The sequence below is a fragment of the Leptopilina heterotoma genome, unplaced genomic scaffold, assembly GCF_015476425.1.
Source record: "Leptopilina heterotoma isolate Lh14 unplaced genomic scaffold, ASM1547642v1 Lhet_201, whole genome shotgun sequence".
In the NCBI taxonomy this organism is placed as follows: domain Eukaryota; kingdom Metazoa; phylum Arthropoda; class Insecta; order Hymenoptera; family Figitidae; genus Leptopilina; species Leptopilina heterotoma.
The window spans coordinates 1,015,645-1,032,613 of NW_025110916.1; the positions used below are offsets into that span (position 1 = coordinate 1,015,645).

Here is a 16,969-nt window from a genome sequence, read left to right on the forward strand (position 1 = left end):
ATTTCCTTTAAAGAAAATCAATTTCCGGAACATTTCCGCATTATTTCCGTAAAAAAAATCAATTTCCGGAAGACTTCCAGATGATTTCTGTAATAAAAATCAATTTCCGGACAATTTCCGAGAGATTTCCAGATGATTTTCGTTAAAAAAAATAAATTTCCTGAAAAATTCCGTAAAAAATAAATTTCCGGAAACCCTTCTACATGGGTGTTAAAGCCTCGTTTTTTGTATATTTCCTTGTATATATAAAGTAATTTCTTAACTTGTTGTAAAATTTCACATTTGTTAATAATTTGAATTGTTAGTAACAATTGTTAGAAATTATTATAAAGAAAACTCTTTTAAAACATAGTGTGGGACCCAATCAGTGACCAACCATACATATAAGAAAATGACTATTTGATTCATAAGCAAATAAAAAATAAAAAACAGACAATGTTGAATTAAAGACTGATCTTAAATTAAGCTTTTCTTTTTATTGTGTAATTAAAGTTAAGATTTGTACACTCAATTTGCACTCGGAATTATCCTCGCTGATTCCACTGTTCTGTTTTTATGACATTCTATCTGTCACTTTTGCATTTTCAATCAAGAATCGATTGACAATGTCAGTTTTTTAAAATATTAATATTATTAAATTTCTTTTCAGTTGACAGTGAATCGCTGTTACGAGAATGTCTTCTCTCTATTTTAAATTTTTATTCTTATAAGTGTGGAACGAATTTTTATTATATTTTGACGAAACTTTGTAATCTTTGACGTGTTAGCATGTGTTCGATGTTCTAACAAAATTTAGGTATATCATTATTGTTAACTTATAGAAATAGTGCTTTTAGACCTTTATAAAAAATACTAAAGTGTAATTTTTCTATTTAATAAAATTTTAGCCTGATGAGGTTGGCAAACCCTAGCCAACTAAACGTCGCTCTTTTAACGACACACTTTTGAATTTTTATTCAAATCTTACCTTTCCAAGATCATATTCATTATCAACATTAATATTTTTAATAGCACAGCCCCACAAAAAAAGAAAAGTACCCTGCGCGAAAGTCCACAGTACCATACCCCTATGTATTTTGATGCGCTGAACACGAATCCAAAGTCAGATTTGCTCCATCTCGTCAGCATTTTTTTCTAACCTCAAAAAACATGTCAGATTTTATGTAATTTATGTAAAATACAAAATTTTTTAAAAATTGATTAGATTTTTCTCAAACTTGTTTTTCGGGGGTTTTTAAGATCGCTGATTACGAATCTGCAGTCAGTTTTTAAAAATTCAAAATAGCGGATCCAATATGGCGGCCAAAATTTAAAAATTTGGTGGATTTTCACTTTACTTGGTAAATATGGGTTTTCGGGGTCGCTGATTACAAATTTGCAGTCAGATTTTAAAAATTCAATATGGCGGTCATTTTTTCGAAAATTGATTTTTTTTGCTTTAAAATGGGTACTCACTGGTTTTTCGGATCGCTGATCACAAATTTCAAATCAGACTTTAAAAATTTCTAACAACTGGTCCAATATGACTTGATATGCAAGCATTTTGGGAGTCGGTGAATTTAAAAGTTTCGAAAAGTTTGTTGGTAAACATTTATGCAGCAGGAAATGCAGATTTTTGGTAACCTGAATGCCTAAATTAAAATGTATTTATCGAGACGACATCTAGGAACATTTCTAGAGAATTAGGCATAATTTCTGGATGAAGTTCAATTCAACAATTGCAGAATACTTTTCTCTTGAACGCAGGCCTGCTAGGACATAATACTGTATTGTATTTCCATTGTGCTTTGGCACAATATAGACCTTTTCATTTAAGACCGGAAGTTGAAGCTACGCCATGACAGACGGCGCGATTTCAAAATTTTCGAGCAACTTTGTGTCAGAATGTATATTGTGCTAATAACAATTCAAATAAAAAACTCGATGAAAATGATATTCCAGAAGCTAAATTAATGTTTGAACAGGTAGAGAAAAATACTGTAGCTGTGAATTAAAAATATGGTTATAAAGCCGAAGTCAGTGTTTAAAGGGTAAAAAAGTCTATATTGTTTACATGTAAATAAGGTTATGTTATGTTATGAACATAACCTTACCCAAAGGTCTCATTTTCGATATACTTGACAAGTTTTGCAATTACTTCGAATATTTTCATTCCTAATATTTCATTTTCTAAATGTTAAACGGTTTTGGGTAAGAAATAAAGTAATAATTTTCAATCCAATAAGACTTGCAACGAGCATCACTTTTGCAATTCCCAAAACAATATTTTTTTTGCATCAATTTTTTTCCTTTGTGGATTATTTTTCTCAGGGATACTGCTCATTTTCAATACACGCTAATTTTTTTTTCTACATTTATTAGTAATATTTTTTAATTACTTTTCACTATTGGCACTGTGCATTTTGTACAAAAAGTGCTCGAAACTTTGTTGGAAGTTATATATATACTCCGCGCTTGCGCAGTACAGATTCCTTAAATGAAAAGGTCTATTAATCCTGCTGCTTCGATAGATGTAGTAGGTGACGACAACTGTCCCGAAATGGGATGTGTAGAATGATTTGCTTCCTGTCTACGAAGTAACGAAGCCAGCGAAGGCGCGCTGCCTTGCAGGGGGACGTTAGGGTGTGAGGATGATACCGTAGTGTGTCCGACGACGAGTTGATAATGTCCTCGTCAAAGTCGGAAAGCTCTCATACTTAGGCCTAGGGAGGTATGAGGGTTATCACCCCTAGGACGGTGGACTCGCCTGCGATCGGACCAGGATCCCTAGCGTGCGGTCATTTTCCTAAATATCATGGCTTTCAAAAATCAAAACAATAAAAAAACTTAAAACGCTTCAAAAGTTCTTTTTGGAGTGTCAACCTCACAACATACATGTGACAGCAAAGCAAATGTATTTTGTTACGTATGCGGACAATTTTATATCCCGAAAAATCGCAAATTAATCAATGAAAACATTAAACAAATTTACAAAGATTGTTTTGATTTTGAGATAGTCAATCAGAATGAAAAATGGGTTCCAAATACAATCTGCAGTTCCTGCTACACAATGTTAACTCGTTGGAATGATATGAAAGAGGATAAACACCTGAAGTTTAAAAAACCAACATTGTGGAAAAAACCATTGAATCGAGAAGATTGCTACTTTTGCATGACCAATGTAAAAGGCTATAATAAATAATAAAAAGAATATAATTTACGCATGTGTAGTATCTGTGAAAAAACCCGAAATTTTAAGTCACTTAACTCTTTCTTCTGAAAATATGGAAATCGACAGTTCACCATTAGAGTATGTACTTTCCGATATAAGTGATGCGGTTAGTAATATTGTAGAAGACAATGATGATATTTATATTCCAGATGGTTATCAGGAAGAAAAGGTTAAAGAAGGCTTTACGCAAGAAGAGCTTAGCAACCTCATCAGAGATTTGAAATTACCCAAAAATGGAGCAGAATATCAGCTAGATAGAAAAATGCAAAAATAGAATATGGAGCTAGATACCTAGCTTCAGTTTTAAAAAAGAAAAATTTGTTATCTAAAGGCACCACAGCTTACTTTTATCGTGACAGAGAAAAGGAATTTCGGAAATATTTTACAAAAGACGATGAGCTTTCATTAGTATATTGTTCTGACATTGAAGGACTAATAAATGAATTGAAACCAAACATATATGAAGATCAACATAAGACTAGACGTTATTCATTGACTCTTCTAAAAGAAGTCTAAAGGCAGTGCTAATTCATAACACTAATGTTTTTGCTTCAATTCCCGTAGCCCATTCCACTGAACTTAAAGAAGATTATGAAACTGTTAAATTAGTTTTGGAGAAAATTAAATATAAAGAACACAATTGGCAAATTTGTGGAGATTTTAAAATTATAAGTATCATGTTGGGCCAACAAGCAGGTTTTACGAAAACACCTTGCTTTTTATGTTTGTGGGACAGTAGAGATCGAAAAAAACATTACGTACAAAAAGAATGGACCAAAAGAACATCCTTTACACCAGGTTCCAAAAATATTAAATAAAAAAACCTCTAGTTGATCCTACAAAGGTAATTCCACCACCTTTACATTATATTAAACTAGGGGTAATGAAACAGTTTGTAAAGTCTTTAGATAAAGAAAGGAAATGTTTCAAGTACCTGGAACAAAAATTTCCAGAGATATCTGATGCTAAATTAAAGGAAGGAATTTTTGTTGGGCCTCGAATTCGCAAACTAGTAAAAGATGAAAAATTTATCACAGTAATGAGTAAAAAAGAGAAAGCTGCATTTGGCTTAGTTTTAAGGGAGTTATTGAAAACTTTCTTTGCAACCATAAGAGCGAGAATTGGGAACTAATAGTGAATGGTATGATCAAAAACTTTCAAAAATTGGGATGCTTGATGAGTTTGAAGCTCCATCTCCTACATTCACATCTGAGTTACTTTCCCAAAAATTTAGGAGACTACAGCGAGGAACAGGGAGAACGGTTTCATCAAGATATTAATGAAATGGAGAGCAGATATCAAGGCAGATGGGACGTAAATATGATGGCTGACTATTGTTGGATGCTAAAAAGGGATATTGTTCCAGGAAGAGTAAACTTAAAAAGAAAACTACTGCACAGGTCTTTCGAAGCCAAACGAGTCCGTTACCATAAACAGACATAAATAAAAATTACATTATTTTCAAACGGACATATTGATTTTTCAAAATCTAATTGAAGATTTGTTATCAGTGATCCGAAAAACCACTGAGTACCCATTTTAAAGCAAAATAAATCAATTTTCAAAAAAATGACCGCCATATTGAATTTTTAACATCTGACTGATTCGTAATCAGCGATCTTAAAAACCCCCAAGAAACAATTTTGAGACAAATCTAATCAATTTTTAAAAAATTTTGTATTTTACATAAATTACATAAAATCTGACAAGTTTTTTGAGGTTAGAAAAAAATCCTGACGTGATGGAGCAAATCTGACTTCGGATTCGTGTTCAGCGCATCAAAATACATAGGGGTATGGTACTGTGGGCTTTCGCGCAGGTTACTTTTCTTTTTTTGTGGGGCTGTGTAGTTTATATAAATAATTCTCAAATAATAGGTATAAATTATAATAATAATAATAATGAAAAAAATTTAAAAAGGTTTTTATTTTTTATTTGCTTATGAATCAAATACTTATTTTCTTAGATGTATGGTTGGTCACTAATTGGGTCACTAAATCGGTTAAAAATTGTGGTCTAAAATTCAATTTGTCCAAAAGCGTGTTTTTTGCCCTACTGTATAGCGCTTCACAACAGTCAATGACACAACTATTCTGTCAACAGTCTTTCAGTGTGAAGTATAATTTTAATTATCAATTTACTATTGTATAATGCAATTTATATTAATTAATATTTAATTATACATACAATGGAACCTCGATTATCCGAACAAACCTAGGTAAAGCCATGTTCGGATAATCGAAAGTTCGGATAATAGAAATTTTAATTTTATTCATAATTAAAGTAAAAAAATTGGACAGTTGAACTATATATATTTAATTTAATACATTTTTAAATATACGGAAGTATATCTGTCTATTTTATAAAAAGATATCACCGCCGCCGCTGTTTCAAGATTCTGTAGAGGCGCCCTATCCGAAAGGGGCCGTCAAAACTTATGTCAAAATTGACCTATTTTTTGACAAAGAATTCCCGCTACCCTCAAAATTTAGGTCAATTTTGAGGGCAGTTTTGACCTAGACGTGAAAGTTTGACAAACAATTTCCGCTACCCTCAAAATTTAGGTCAATTTTGAGGGCCTACACATCAAAATTTGACAAAGAATTCCCGCTACCCTCAAAATTTAGGTCAAGTTTGAGGGCAGCTTTGACATAGACGTCAAAATTTGTCAAACAATTCGGGAGGCCAAAAAAAGTTCGGATAACAGAAGTTTAGATAAAATGATTCTCGGTTCGGATAATCGAGGTTCCACTGTAATATAATATATAATTTAATATTTTAACATTTAATTTATTAACTTCAAATCTTTCTATTTGCTTGAATCAATTTTTAAAAATGTTATTCCAGATGCAATTCAGACTCAGGAACATGGGAACCAATTCAGTGTCTCGAGCATGTAGGATTGTGTTGGTGTGTTAACAGAAGAGGCGATCCATTAAAAGGATCCTTAACACGCGGAGGAGAACCAAAATGTAATTTCCGACAAGCTAGGAGTGGAAATGGATCAATGGGAATAGATACATCTATTAAGGATTACTTAGAAAGTACATTTATGGGCTTAGAAAGCAAAGAAAAAAATGTTAAAGTTTTTGAAACAAGGTGCCGCGCCATGAAAAAGAAAGGACATGTTTCAGCCATTTGTGACAGAATGGGAAGGTTTGAACCAACACAATGTGCAGAAGAAACTTGTTGGTGTGTTGACGAGGCAGGAAATCAAGTCATTGATTCTGAAACATTTTTGAAAGGGACAAATATTTGCTGTAAGTACAATCAATACTTAAAATATTTTTATAATTAAATCATTCAATTTATTTATAGTTAATTAAATTTTTTTAAAATTTCACTTTTGACTAATATTTTGGTAAGAAGAGAGGAGTAGAGAATAATTAAATTTCTAGAAAATTTGCTTTAAACGAGGATTTTTTAATTCTTCTGAATAGGCGAATTCACCTTCGACGTCTATCCACGGTAAACGTTAAAATTTTAGAAAAATTAATTCTTTTCTATTGCTCGAATCAATCAGGCGATAAAAAAGAATTGAAAGTTTCTATTTTTCTGAATGCATAAAGATACAGGGTTTTCAACAATTTATAAAAAATTTGGAATTTTATACTTTTTAATTGACACTGTATATTTCTCGGTAGTCAATCCTAAAGAATAGAATATTCGATGAGTATATATGAAATGATTATTCCTCTCAATTGACATCTTCGAGTTTCAGAAGCGCATTAAAAGGAATAGAATTTTTGACAAATAATTTTGTAACCAAGCTTTTTTATAAATTGGATTAGTTACTATGTATTTAAATATGCAAAATAAATTAAAAAAATAACAATCCACGAAAATTACGCAAGGTACAATTTAACTGCAGAAAGTAAACAAATCAAATTTAAGATGTCGCATGAAATTTTAATTATTTCTTTAATGATAACGAAGTCACATAAAATATGGGTGAAACTGTATTTCAATAGTCAAAATTAAAAATTTAATAATTATAAATAAATTAATATAATTAAATTTTGTAGATAAAAAAAATATAATTCTGTTAAATTTAAAAGTATAGGAAATTCAAAATAAAGTTAATTGAGTACAAATGTACTGAGATAAACACCTAAGTATGAAAAAGGCTCAGCTGACTCAAGGCCAAGGTTAGGAAAGAGAAAAGAAAATTTGATATTTCAAATTTATAAAATTAATTAGAAATTTGAATAAATATTAAAAAAATAAATTATTAAAAATTAACACAATGTTAATTTTCTATTTAAAATGTATATTTTGTTTTTTATAAATAGTATTAATTTTATTATTTAATTGTTTAATTATAATTTGTTAGAATAAATAAAGTAATGGTAAAATTTATATCAATAAATAGATAAAAATTAATGGATATTGTTAACAAAATATAAAATGATGAAAATATTATTATTTAAAGGATTATTTAAGTTTAAAGAAATGAAATAAATTTATAGAGAAAAGTGATTGACAGCTATACAATGGTATTGTTCTCGGGGAAACATTAGACACGTTGACGACCAGAAAGAGAGAAAATATATCTCTATCCTCATTTGAAAATTTGAATATTATTGGCGAAAAGAAATAGACGCTTTCTGAAAAGTGAAAAGTGGGATAGAATTAGCGGTAAGAAATGCATGGCAAAACTGAGCGTCCCTAAAGGGTAGGGAAAAGTTTTGAATTTCAGTCAATAAAAGGAAAGAGTTTTACGTACACTAATATAGTTTTTGAATTTTATACAAGAATTGTAAATCTGGGGGTTGATCACGACTATATAAACCCTGAAAATAGAAGCGTCGCTCTCTCATTTTGAAAGCAATTAACAAAGGTAATACACTTAAATTGTAATTCAGGGGCTATTGAGAAATCTTTGTTCCACCTGGATTATAATTTTTATACTACATTTATACACATAACATAATTAGTACAGGGGCTATTGAGAAATATTTGTTCCACCTGTACTATAAAAACGATATACAATTAGTTTTTCTTAATAAATAATATAATTATTAATCATTAAATTATTAATTATATTTTAAAAATTCTACAAAGTCAAGCCATGGTGAAAGTGTTGAGGGGCTATTGAGAAATCTTTGTTCCACCTCATAATCTGAATCCTTAAATGGTATAAAAAGCAAATCGTAAGTTTATTGAATATTCTTATGAGCTGTGTTCATATAGTAATAGGCTATATCGATGTGGCAGTTTGAAAGATTCAATAAATATTGTTCCTAATACACCCAAGTTATTACTTATAATAAGAAATAATTAATTCATTTAAATTAATTATTCAGTTAAATTTTCAGAGAAATAAATAGATTTCTTTAAGTAAATTAAAGTAATGTTGAGCATTTTTCGATATTATAATTTATAATATCCTAAATAAATCAATAATTGCATAATTTATATTTATGAAGAATATTTATTTAGTTAGAAAATAGTTAATTTAGAGAATAGGAAAAACTTGTCCTTGTAATTGTAGGCAGAATTTATAAATTTTTATTATTGAATTTTGTTTGAATTTTTGTTTATAGAATTGTTATAAGGAAAGAATTGAGAAATTACCGTTCATAGGCGAGAGAAGGGAATACATTCAGAGGTGAATGAACTTTATTATTTATTTTGTTTTGTTGATTTTGAGTTAATTTATATGGAAAATAGCAACCGAACTTACAAAATTATTTATGAATAAAAACTATATCATAAGATAAGATTTCTTTATAGTTAAATAATTGTGTTAATTATTATAATTTAACTTTAATTTATTAATTTATTATTTTATATATTTATCCTACGAACAGAAGATAAAAATTATATTATTTAGTAGTGGATGAATTAGAAAGAATAAAAAGCTGAATTACCGAATAATTATTGGAGCAGATTCCTCTAATTTGGTTACAAAGCAACAAATTTTCTCAAAAATAAAATATAATATTAAATTAAAGAGAAATACAGATTACATAATTTCATTCATTAAATATATTACTATATGTTGTCAAAACAAATCTTATCAGTTGATATAGTTTGACGCGTGCCTCATTGTTAGAGGATCTTTAAATTTAGGAAACAATGTCCTTTTAAATTTAACAATAACATTCTTTCTATTATATCAGTTATATGATATAAGAATGCTAAGGGGAATGTGAGTATAAGTCACAGCGCTAACCTAAAAAATATCCTAAATCATATGGTAATAGACCAACAGTTTGTCAAATTTCATTTATTTCCATTTTAACAAAATTCCGTATTTCCTGTTCGTTATCATCATTATTACACTTTAAAAGAATCAGTCTGTTTGGTTAAAATGCCAAATCGAGTCAATAAACGTTGAAATAGTATTAGTAAGCTTCTTCCCTATAATTGACTAGATTTTGGCGCTTACCCCTACCTTCAGAGGATGCTCATTTTTGCCATGCATTTCTTACCGCCAATTCTATCCCACTTTTCACTTTTCAGAAAACGTCTATTTCTTTTCACCAATAATATTCTAATTTCCAAATGAGGATAGAGATATATTTTCTCTCTTTCTGATCGCCAACGTGTCTAACGTTTCCCCGAGAACAATACCATTGTTTAGCTGTCAATCACTTTTCTCCATAGATTTATTTTATTTTTTCTTATTTAAACAATTCTTTAAATAATAAACTTATAATCATTTTAATTCTTCTAATAATATCTATTAATTTTTATCTATTTATTGATATAAATTTTACTATTACTTTATTTATTATAAGTTACAATAATTAAATAATTAAATGATTTTAATTAACAAAATTAATACTATTTTTATAAAACAAAATATACAAATTAAATTGAAAATTAATATTATATTAAATTTTTATAATTCATTTATATAAAATTTATTCAAATTCTTAATTCATTTTATACTTTTGAAATATCAAATTTTCCTTTCTCTTTCCTAACCTTGGCCTTGAGTCAGCTGAGCCTTTTTCATATTTAGCTGTTTATATCTCAGTACATTTGTACTCAATTGACCTTATTTTGAATTTCCTATACCTTTACTTTCATTAAATTTATACTTTTTTCATCTACAAAATTCAACAATTATAAATTCATTTATAATGCATGCATCCCGCTTGCTTTGGTCACTTCCATTATTTTTATCCATCTTTATATATTATATTTGTTAATGTCAAAAAGTATAAATTACTTATTTTATGTTTTATAAAAAATTCATTTATCGCGAATGTTTAAAATGTTTTCATTCATTTAATCAAATGCATTCATTTCTTAATTTCTTATCTACTATGAGTCAGTTTATATAGAAAGAAAACAAACCAGGGGTACCAGTTCAATATTTCGCATAAATTATCTGAATTCAAAGTTGGAGATCAAGTTCTAATTAAATTACTAAACAAATCTGATAAGGAAAATAAAATTATTGCGAAATTTCTTCAAGTTTACGAGGGACCTTACGAAATTAAAAAAATTGTTAAAAAAGGTACATACATTCTGTGGGATTCAAAATCAAAAATCGAAAAAGGAATGTATAATAGTCAAAATTTGAAGAAATATATATCAAGATGTAATAACAGTGAAAAAAGTGAATAATCTAAACAAGTGTCAATATGTAAATAAAAATAAAGTGAATTTAATAAACAATAAAAAATAATAAAGTGAGTAAATAATAGATATAGTGCAAAGTGATAAACAATATTAAATTAATATTAAAATTATTTAAAATAAAAATAATTTTGAATTATAATATTAATTTAATTATATCATAGTGTGTGTAAATAAAAGTGATAGTGATAAGTAGTTGATATTTTGATCACACTAATATCAACTAATATAAATAAAGGAAGATGAGGACAACACAAATGAAAGTGATAAAGACACTAAGTATTAGTTTGTGTAGTTTATAAAATAGAATATAAGATATTCAGCTTGCATAAAAAAATTAATTATAATAATAATTGTAAATAAAGTTTTAAAAAAAGAAAAAATAATTAAAATAAACAAATAAGAATATAAATTTACATGCAAAATGAAAATATAAGCATGTAAATATGTATATATAAATAAGAAAATTCTTATAAATATTGTAAATAAGAAATTAATATTGTATAAGGTATGAATGACAATTTTTGGATTTTTCAACTATCTTTTATTTGTTTATTTCAAGGGTATTTTCATATATAACATTGAGAAATATTGAATTTGAAAATATTTAATCTTTAAAACTTTCAGTAATATTGAGGGTAAAATTAATAGTTTTATGAAATGGTTAGTATTTAGTTAAATTTTTTTAAGATGCCGTACCAACTCATAATAATACAATCGGAAGATGTTGTAAAAAGAAATGAACAATATCCGTCGACAGTACTGGAAATGGGTAAATACAAAGTAAAGACTATAAGTGCGTTTAGTCCTTCTTCAATTAAGGTACAAATTCATAAAAACCAAAGTCAACACAATAAAGTAATGGAAGAAATAAGTAAATGTTATTCGGTTAATGAAGAAAAGTATAAAATTGACTGGAATGATGAAAGCGTGGAATTTACGTGTTTGCCGGTGATAATCAAAGTAGATCAAAACCAATATAAAAGAGGATACATGGTATTATTAAATACAGGATTGCAAAATATTGTTATGATTTATGATGTCGACGATCATTGTCACCGACAGGTACACAAACAGGATATTTTTCACATCACATATAAACACTTAACTGTTGTAAAAAACGCGGTAAATATAGCTTTAACAGACATATCAGCAGTGGAAAATAATACACGGTCGAAAGAAACGGTAAAAAGACTCGCGAATTTTATGAAAAATCGCACTTTTATATTTTGTGTAAAAGAAATAATAAATGATCATCATTTTGGTTGGGGAGCATTGAATAGATTATGGTTAGTCGACGACTGGTTAATTGAAAAAAATCTCGCAAAATTAAAACCAGAATCTTTTGAAAGTTACCTTAATTACGATGAAATAATCTTAGACTCTGACGATGAAATTGAAGGGGATAATATTTAAAAGTGTTAAATGATAACGAAGGTTGTTATTTTTGTATATTACAAAGAACCTAAGGAAAGTTTTCCTTTTAAAGTAATTTCATATAGAAATTTTTGTTCTTGTACATATAAACGAATAAATTTGTTTTATAAATTAAAAGAAATTTATTGGTTTAGTGGGGCATTGGGTCCCTACCCTTAACAAAATTTTCTCTGTTAATAAATCAAAATGTTTTTTTCTCTTTTTAATAATAATTTGAAATTTTGTCTATTAAAATTTTATATTAAAATTAAATAAACAAATCATTTTCTTTTTGTTGAAAAGAAATGATTCGTTAAGTGGGGCATTAAAATGGTGTTTCAATAGTCAAAATTAAAAATGTAGTAACTATAAATGAATTTATAATTGTTAGATTTTGTAGATGGAAAAAGTATAATTTTAATGAAAGTAAAGGTATAGGAAATTCAAAATAAGGTCAATTGAGTACATATGTACTGAGATATAAACAGCTAAATATGAAAAAGGCTCAGCTGACTCAAGGCCAAGGTTAGGAAAAAGAAAGGAAAATTTGATATTTCAAAAGTATAAAATGAATTAAGAATTTGAATAAATTTTATATAAATGAATTATAAAAATTTAATATAATGTTAATTTTCAATTTAAGATGTATATTTTGTTTTATAAAAATAGTATTAATTTTGTTAATTAAAATCATTTAATTATTTAATTATTGTAACTTATAATAAATAAAGTAATAGTAAAATTTATATCAATAAATAGATAAAAATTAATAGATATTATTAGAAGAATTAAAATAATTATAAGTTTATTATTTAAAGAATTGTTTAAATAAGAAAAAATAAAATAAATCTATGGAGAAAAGTGATTAACAGCTAAACAATGGTATTGTTCTTGGGGAAACGTTAAGACACGTTGGCGATCAGAAAGAGAGAAAATATATCTCTATCCTCATTTGGAAATTTGAATATTATTGGTGAAAAGAAATAGACGCTTTCTGAAAAGTGGGATAGAATTGGCGGTAAGAAATGCATGGCAAAAATGAGCATCCTCTGAAGGTAGGAGTAAGCGCCAAAATCTAGTCAATCATAGGGAAGAAGCTTACTAATACTATTTCAATAATTTGAATTGACACTAAAATTGTAAATCTGGGGGTTGATCACGACTATATAAACCCTGAAAATAGAAGCGTCGCTCTCTCATTTTGAAAGCAATTAACAAAGGTAATACACTTAATTTATAATCCAGGGGCTATTGAGAAATCTTTGTTCCACCTGTAGTAATTAAAAATAATATACAATTAGTTTTTCCTAATAAAAAATATAATTGTTAATCTTTAAATTATTAATTATATTTTTATCAAAATTCTACAAAGTTAAGCCATGGTGAAAGTGTTGAGGGACTATTGAGAAATCTTTGTTCCACCTCATAATCTGAATCCTTAAATGGTATAAAAAGCAAATCGTAAGTTTATTGAATATTCTTATGATCTGTATTCATATAGTAATAGGCTATATCGATGTGGCAGTTTGAAAGATTCAATAATTATTTATCATAATACTCAAAAATTATTATTTAGGGGAAGTGCGCCGGTTGTGGGCACCCCTACGTAAACTTCGACGGCAAGCAGACTTTACTGAACTGAGTATTGCAAGTCGTGTTCGTTGATAATACGGACTTTTCGTATTGATAACGAAACAAATATATGCATTTGTGTAATAGCTGTGAGCATAATAAAGAAAATTTGCATTAAATAAATAAAAAAGTAATTTTGTATTGTTTTCGAAGAGCAACATATGGGTGTAGATTCGTTCAGCAAAAAAGGGGTTTAATTTTTTTTTTGCAGTGTTGTCATTATATTTTGTGATTTACCTTCGTGTTTAACCAAAATCCTGCATCACAAAATGTGTTGGTCTTTTTAAAAAATGACTTTCATTCCCGGTTGTGGGCACCTTTATGTTAAGGAAGCTCTACCATCTGACAATGATGAGGACTACTGTCTCATCTATCTAAACTTTCTGCCAAGGAAAGTGACAGCCGCAAACTCCATTAAATGCGATGAATATAGTCGTTCAGTGCATTAGAAATGCGTTATGGTTTGCGTACTAGCTACTTCACATGCAAGCATTATGCTTTTGTTAGCGATGAGCATATAGTGTGAAAACGTGTCATCATTTTTGTTCTTTATCCCGGCAAATTCTCTTAAAATAAAGAAACTTTCATTTCTTCTTTATTTGTGTTGGTTTCCTTTAATATTTTTCCATTTTTAGCGGATTTTTCAAGGGTGCCCACAACCGGGTACAAAATTTTTTTTGTCAAAAAATTCCCATTTCACTAAATTTCAAATAAAACTTTTTTATTTAAAGGAATCAATTTACTTCCTTCACTGACAGTCACCTTAGACCTCTAGCTTTAAATTCGTACACATATATTTGTATATTATGCACATGGAAAAATGTTATGAGGCAAAAACAAAAAGGTGCCCACAACCGGAACACTTCCCTTATAATAGGAAATAATTAATACATTTATATTAATTATTTAGTTAATGTTCAGAGTAATAAATAGATTTCTTTAAGTAAATTAAAGTAATGTTGAGCATTTTTCGATATTATAATTTATAATATCTAAAATAAATTAATAATTGCATGGTTTATATTTATAAAGAATATTTATTTGGTTAGAAAATAGTTAATTTAGGGAATAGGGAAAACTTGACCTTGTAATTGTAGGCAGGATTTATAAAATTTTATTATTGAATTTTGTTTAAATTTTTGTTTATAGAATTGTTATAGAGGAAGAATTGAGAAATTACCGTACATAAGTGAGAGAAGGGAATACATTCTAAGGTGAATGAACTTTTTTATTTATTTTGTTTTATTTTGATAATATTAAGTCAATTTATATAGAAAATAGCAACCGAACTTACAAAATTATTTATATACAAAAACTATATCATAAGAAAAGATTTCTTTATGGTTAAAAAAAATTGTGTTAATTATTATAATTTAACTTTAATTTATTAATTTATTATTTTATATATTTATCCTACGAACAGAAGATAAAAATTATCTTATTTAGTAGTGGATAAATTAAAAAGATTCAAGAGGACAGAATTGACGGTGAAAAAGCAGGATTGTCAGAACTCCCCCAATACGGTTTTCACTCGAAAACGTATTGACAGAAACTCACCGCCAATTCTATTCGCTCACTGCCAATTCTGCCTTTTTTACAGAGTACCTAGTCAAAACTAGTTCTAACAGTGGCCTTTCGTCAATACTAATATTAACTAGTCAATACTAGAATGAAGAGTGAACCAAAAACATACACACAAATGAATACACGGTGGTCGTAAGCGAATTTAAACCCAAAAGTTTCTTCACTTTAAAATTTGTTCTATATCTCGAATCTGGACACTTTTCTGAGTATTTTGAGTAAAACTTCAAAATATTTCATCAAGCCGATTTAAAAAAAAACAATTTTTAGGTTAAAAAATTGAATTTTCAATTTTTATCGAAGGGCAAACAACTAAGGATTTTGGTGTACACCTAATACAATAATTCAGGATAATTCAGATAATTCAGGATAATTCAGGTTAATTCAGATAATTTAGGATAATTCTTAGTAATTCATGGTAATTCACGGTAATTCAGGATAATGCATAGTAATCGAGGGGCAAACAACTAACGATTTTGGAGACGCATGCATATCCCCTAATCGCCAAGTCGTCGAATGATCACATAGTCGAATGCCAAGTAATCGAATGGACAAAACGTCGAATGCTAAAAACATCGAATGGACAAAACGTTGAATGCCAAAAACATCAAATTGGCATTTAGTCGAATGCTAAAAACATCGAATGGACAAAACGTCGAATGCTAAAAACATCGAATCGTCATGTAGTCGAATGCTAAAAATATCGAATCTTCAGTTAATCGAATGCTAAAAACATCGAATTCTCAATTCGTCGAATGTTAAAAACGTCGAATGTTTAAAACGTCGAATGCTCAAAATGTCGAATCGTCACTTAGTCGAATGGTAAAACCATCGAATAGTCCATTCGTCGAATGCTTAAATAGGCGAAACGCCATCTGTTCGAATTATCAAGTAGTAGAATGGTAAAGTTGTCGAATGTTCAAAACGTCGAATCGTCATCTGTTCGAATTGCCAAGTAGTAGAATGGTAAAGTAGTCGAATGGACAAAAAGTCGAAACGCCATCTGTTCGAATTATCAAGTAGTAGAATGGTAAAGTTGTCGAATGTTCAAAACATCGAATCGTCATTTAGTCGAATGCTAAAAACATCGAATCTTCATTTAATCGAATGCTAAAAACATCGAATTCTCAATTCGTCGAATGTTCAAAACGTCGAATGATAAAAACGTCGAATGCTAAAAACATCCAATCGTCAACATGTCGAATGTTCAAAACGTCGGATTTTCAATTTGTCGAATGCTCAAAACATCGAATTGTTAATTCATCGAATGCTTAAATCATCGAATTTTCCATTCGTCGAATGTTCAAAACGTCGAATGATCAAAACGTCGAATGCTAAAAACATCGAAATCTCAAATCGTCGAATGCTCAAATAGTCGAAACGCCATCTGTTCGAAATGTCAAGTAGTAGAATGGTAAAGTAGTCGAAACGCCATCTGTTCGAATTGCCAAGTAGTAGAATGGTAAAGTAGTCGAATGTTCAAAACGTCGAATGATAAAAACGTCGAATGCTCAGAACATCGAACTGTTAATT

General features: G+C 28.7%; 1 protein-coding gene across 4 annotated transcripts in view; it reads left to right on the forward strand.

Annotated features, from left to right (window-relative positions):
• LOC122501095 overlaps positions 1-16,969 on the forward strand; it is a 532,769-nt gene that overhangs the window by 504,391 nt on the left and 11,409 nt on the right. For all 4 annotated transcript variants that reach the window (XM_043610362.1, XM_043610361.1, XM_043610359.1 and 1 more), the window contains one exon: positions 6,059-6,471. In XM_043610362.1, the coding sequence (XP_043466297.1) occupies positions 6,059-6,471 (413 nt within the window). The remainder of the gene's footprint in view (positions 1-6,058; positions 6,472-16,969) is intronic.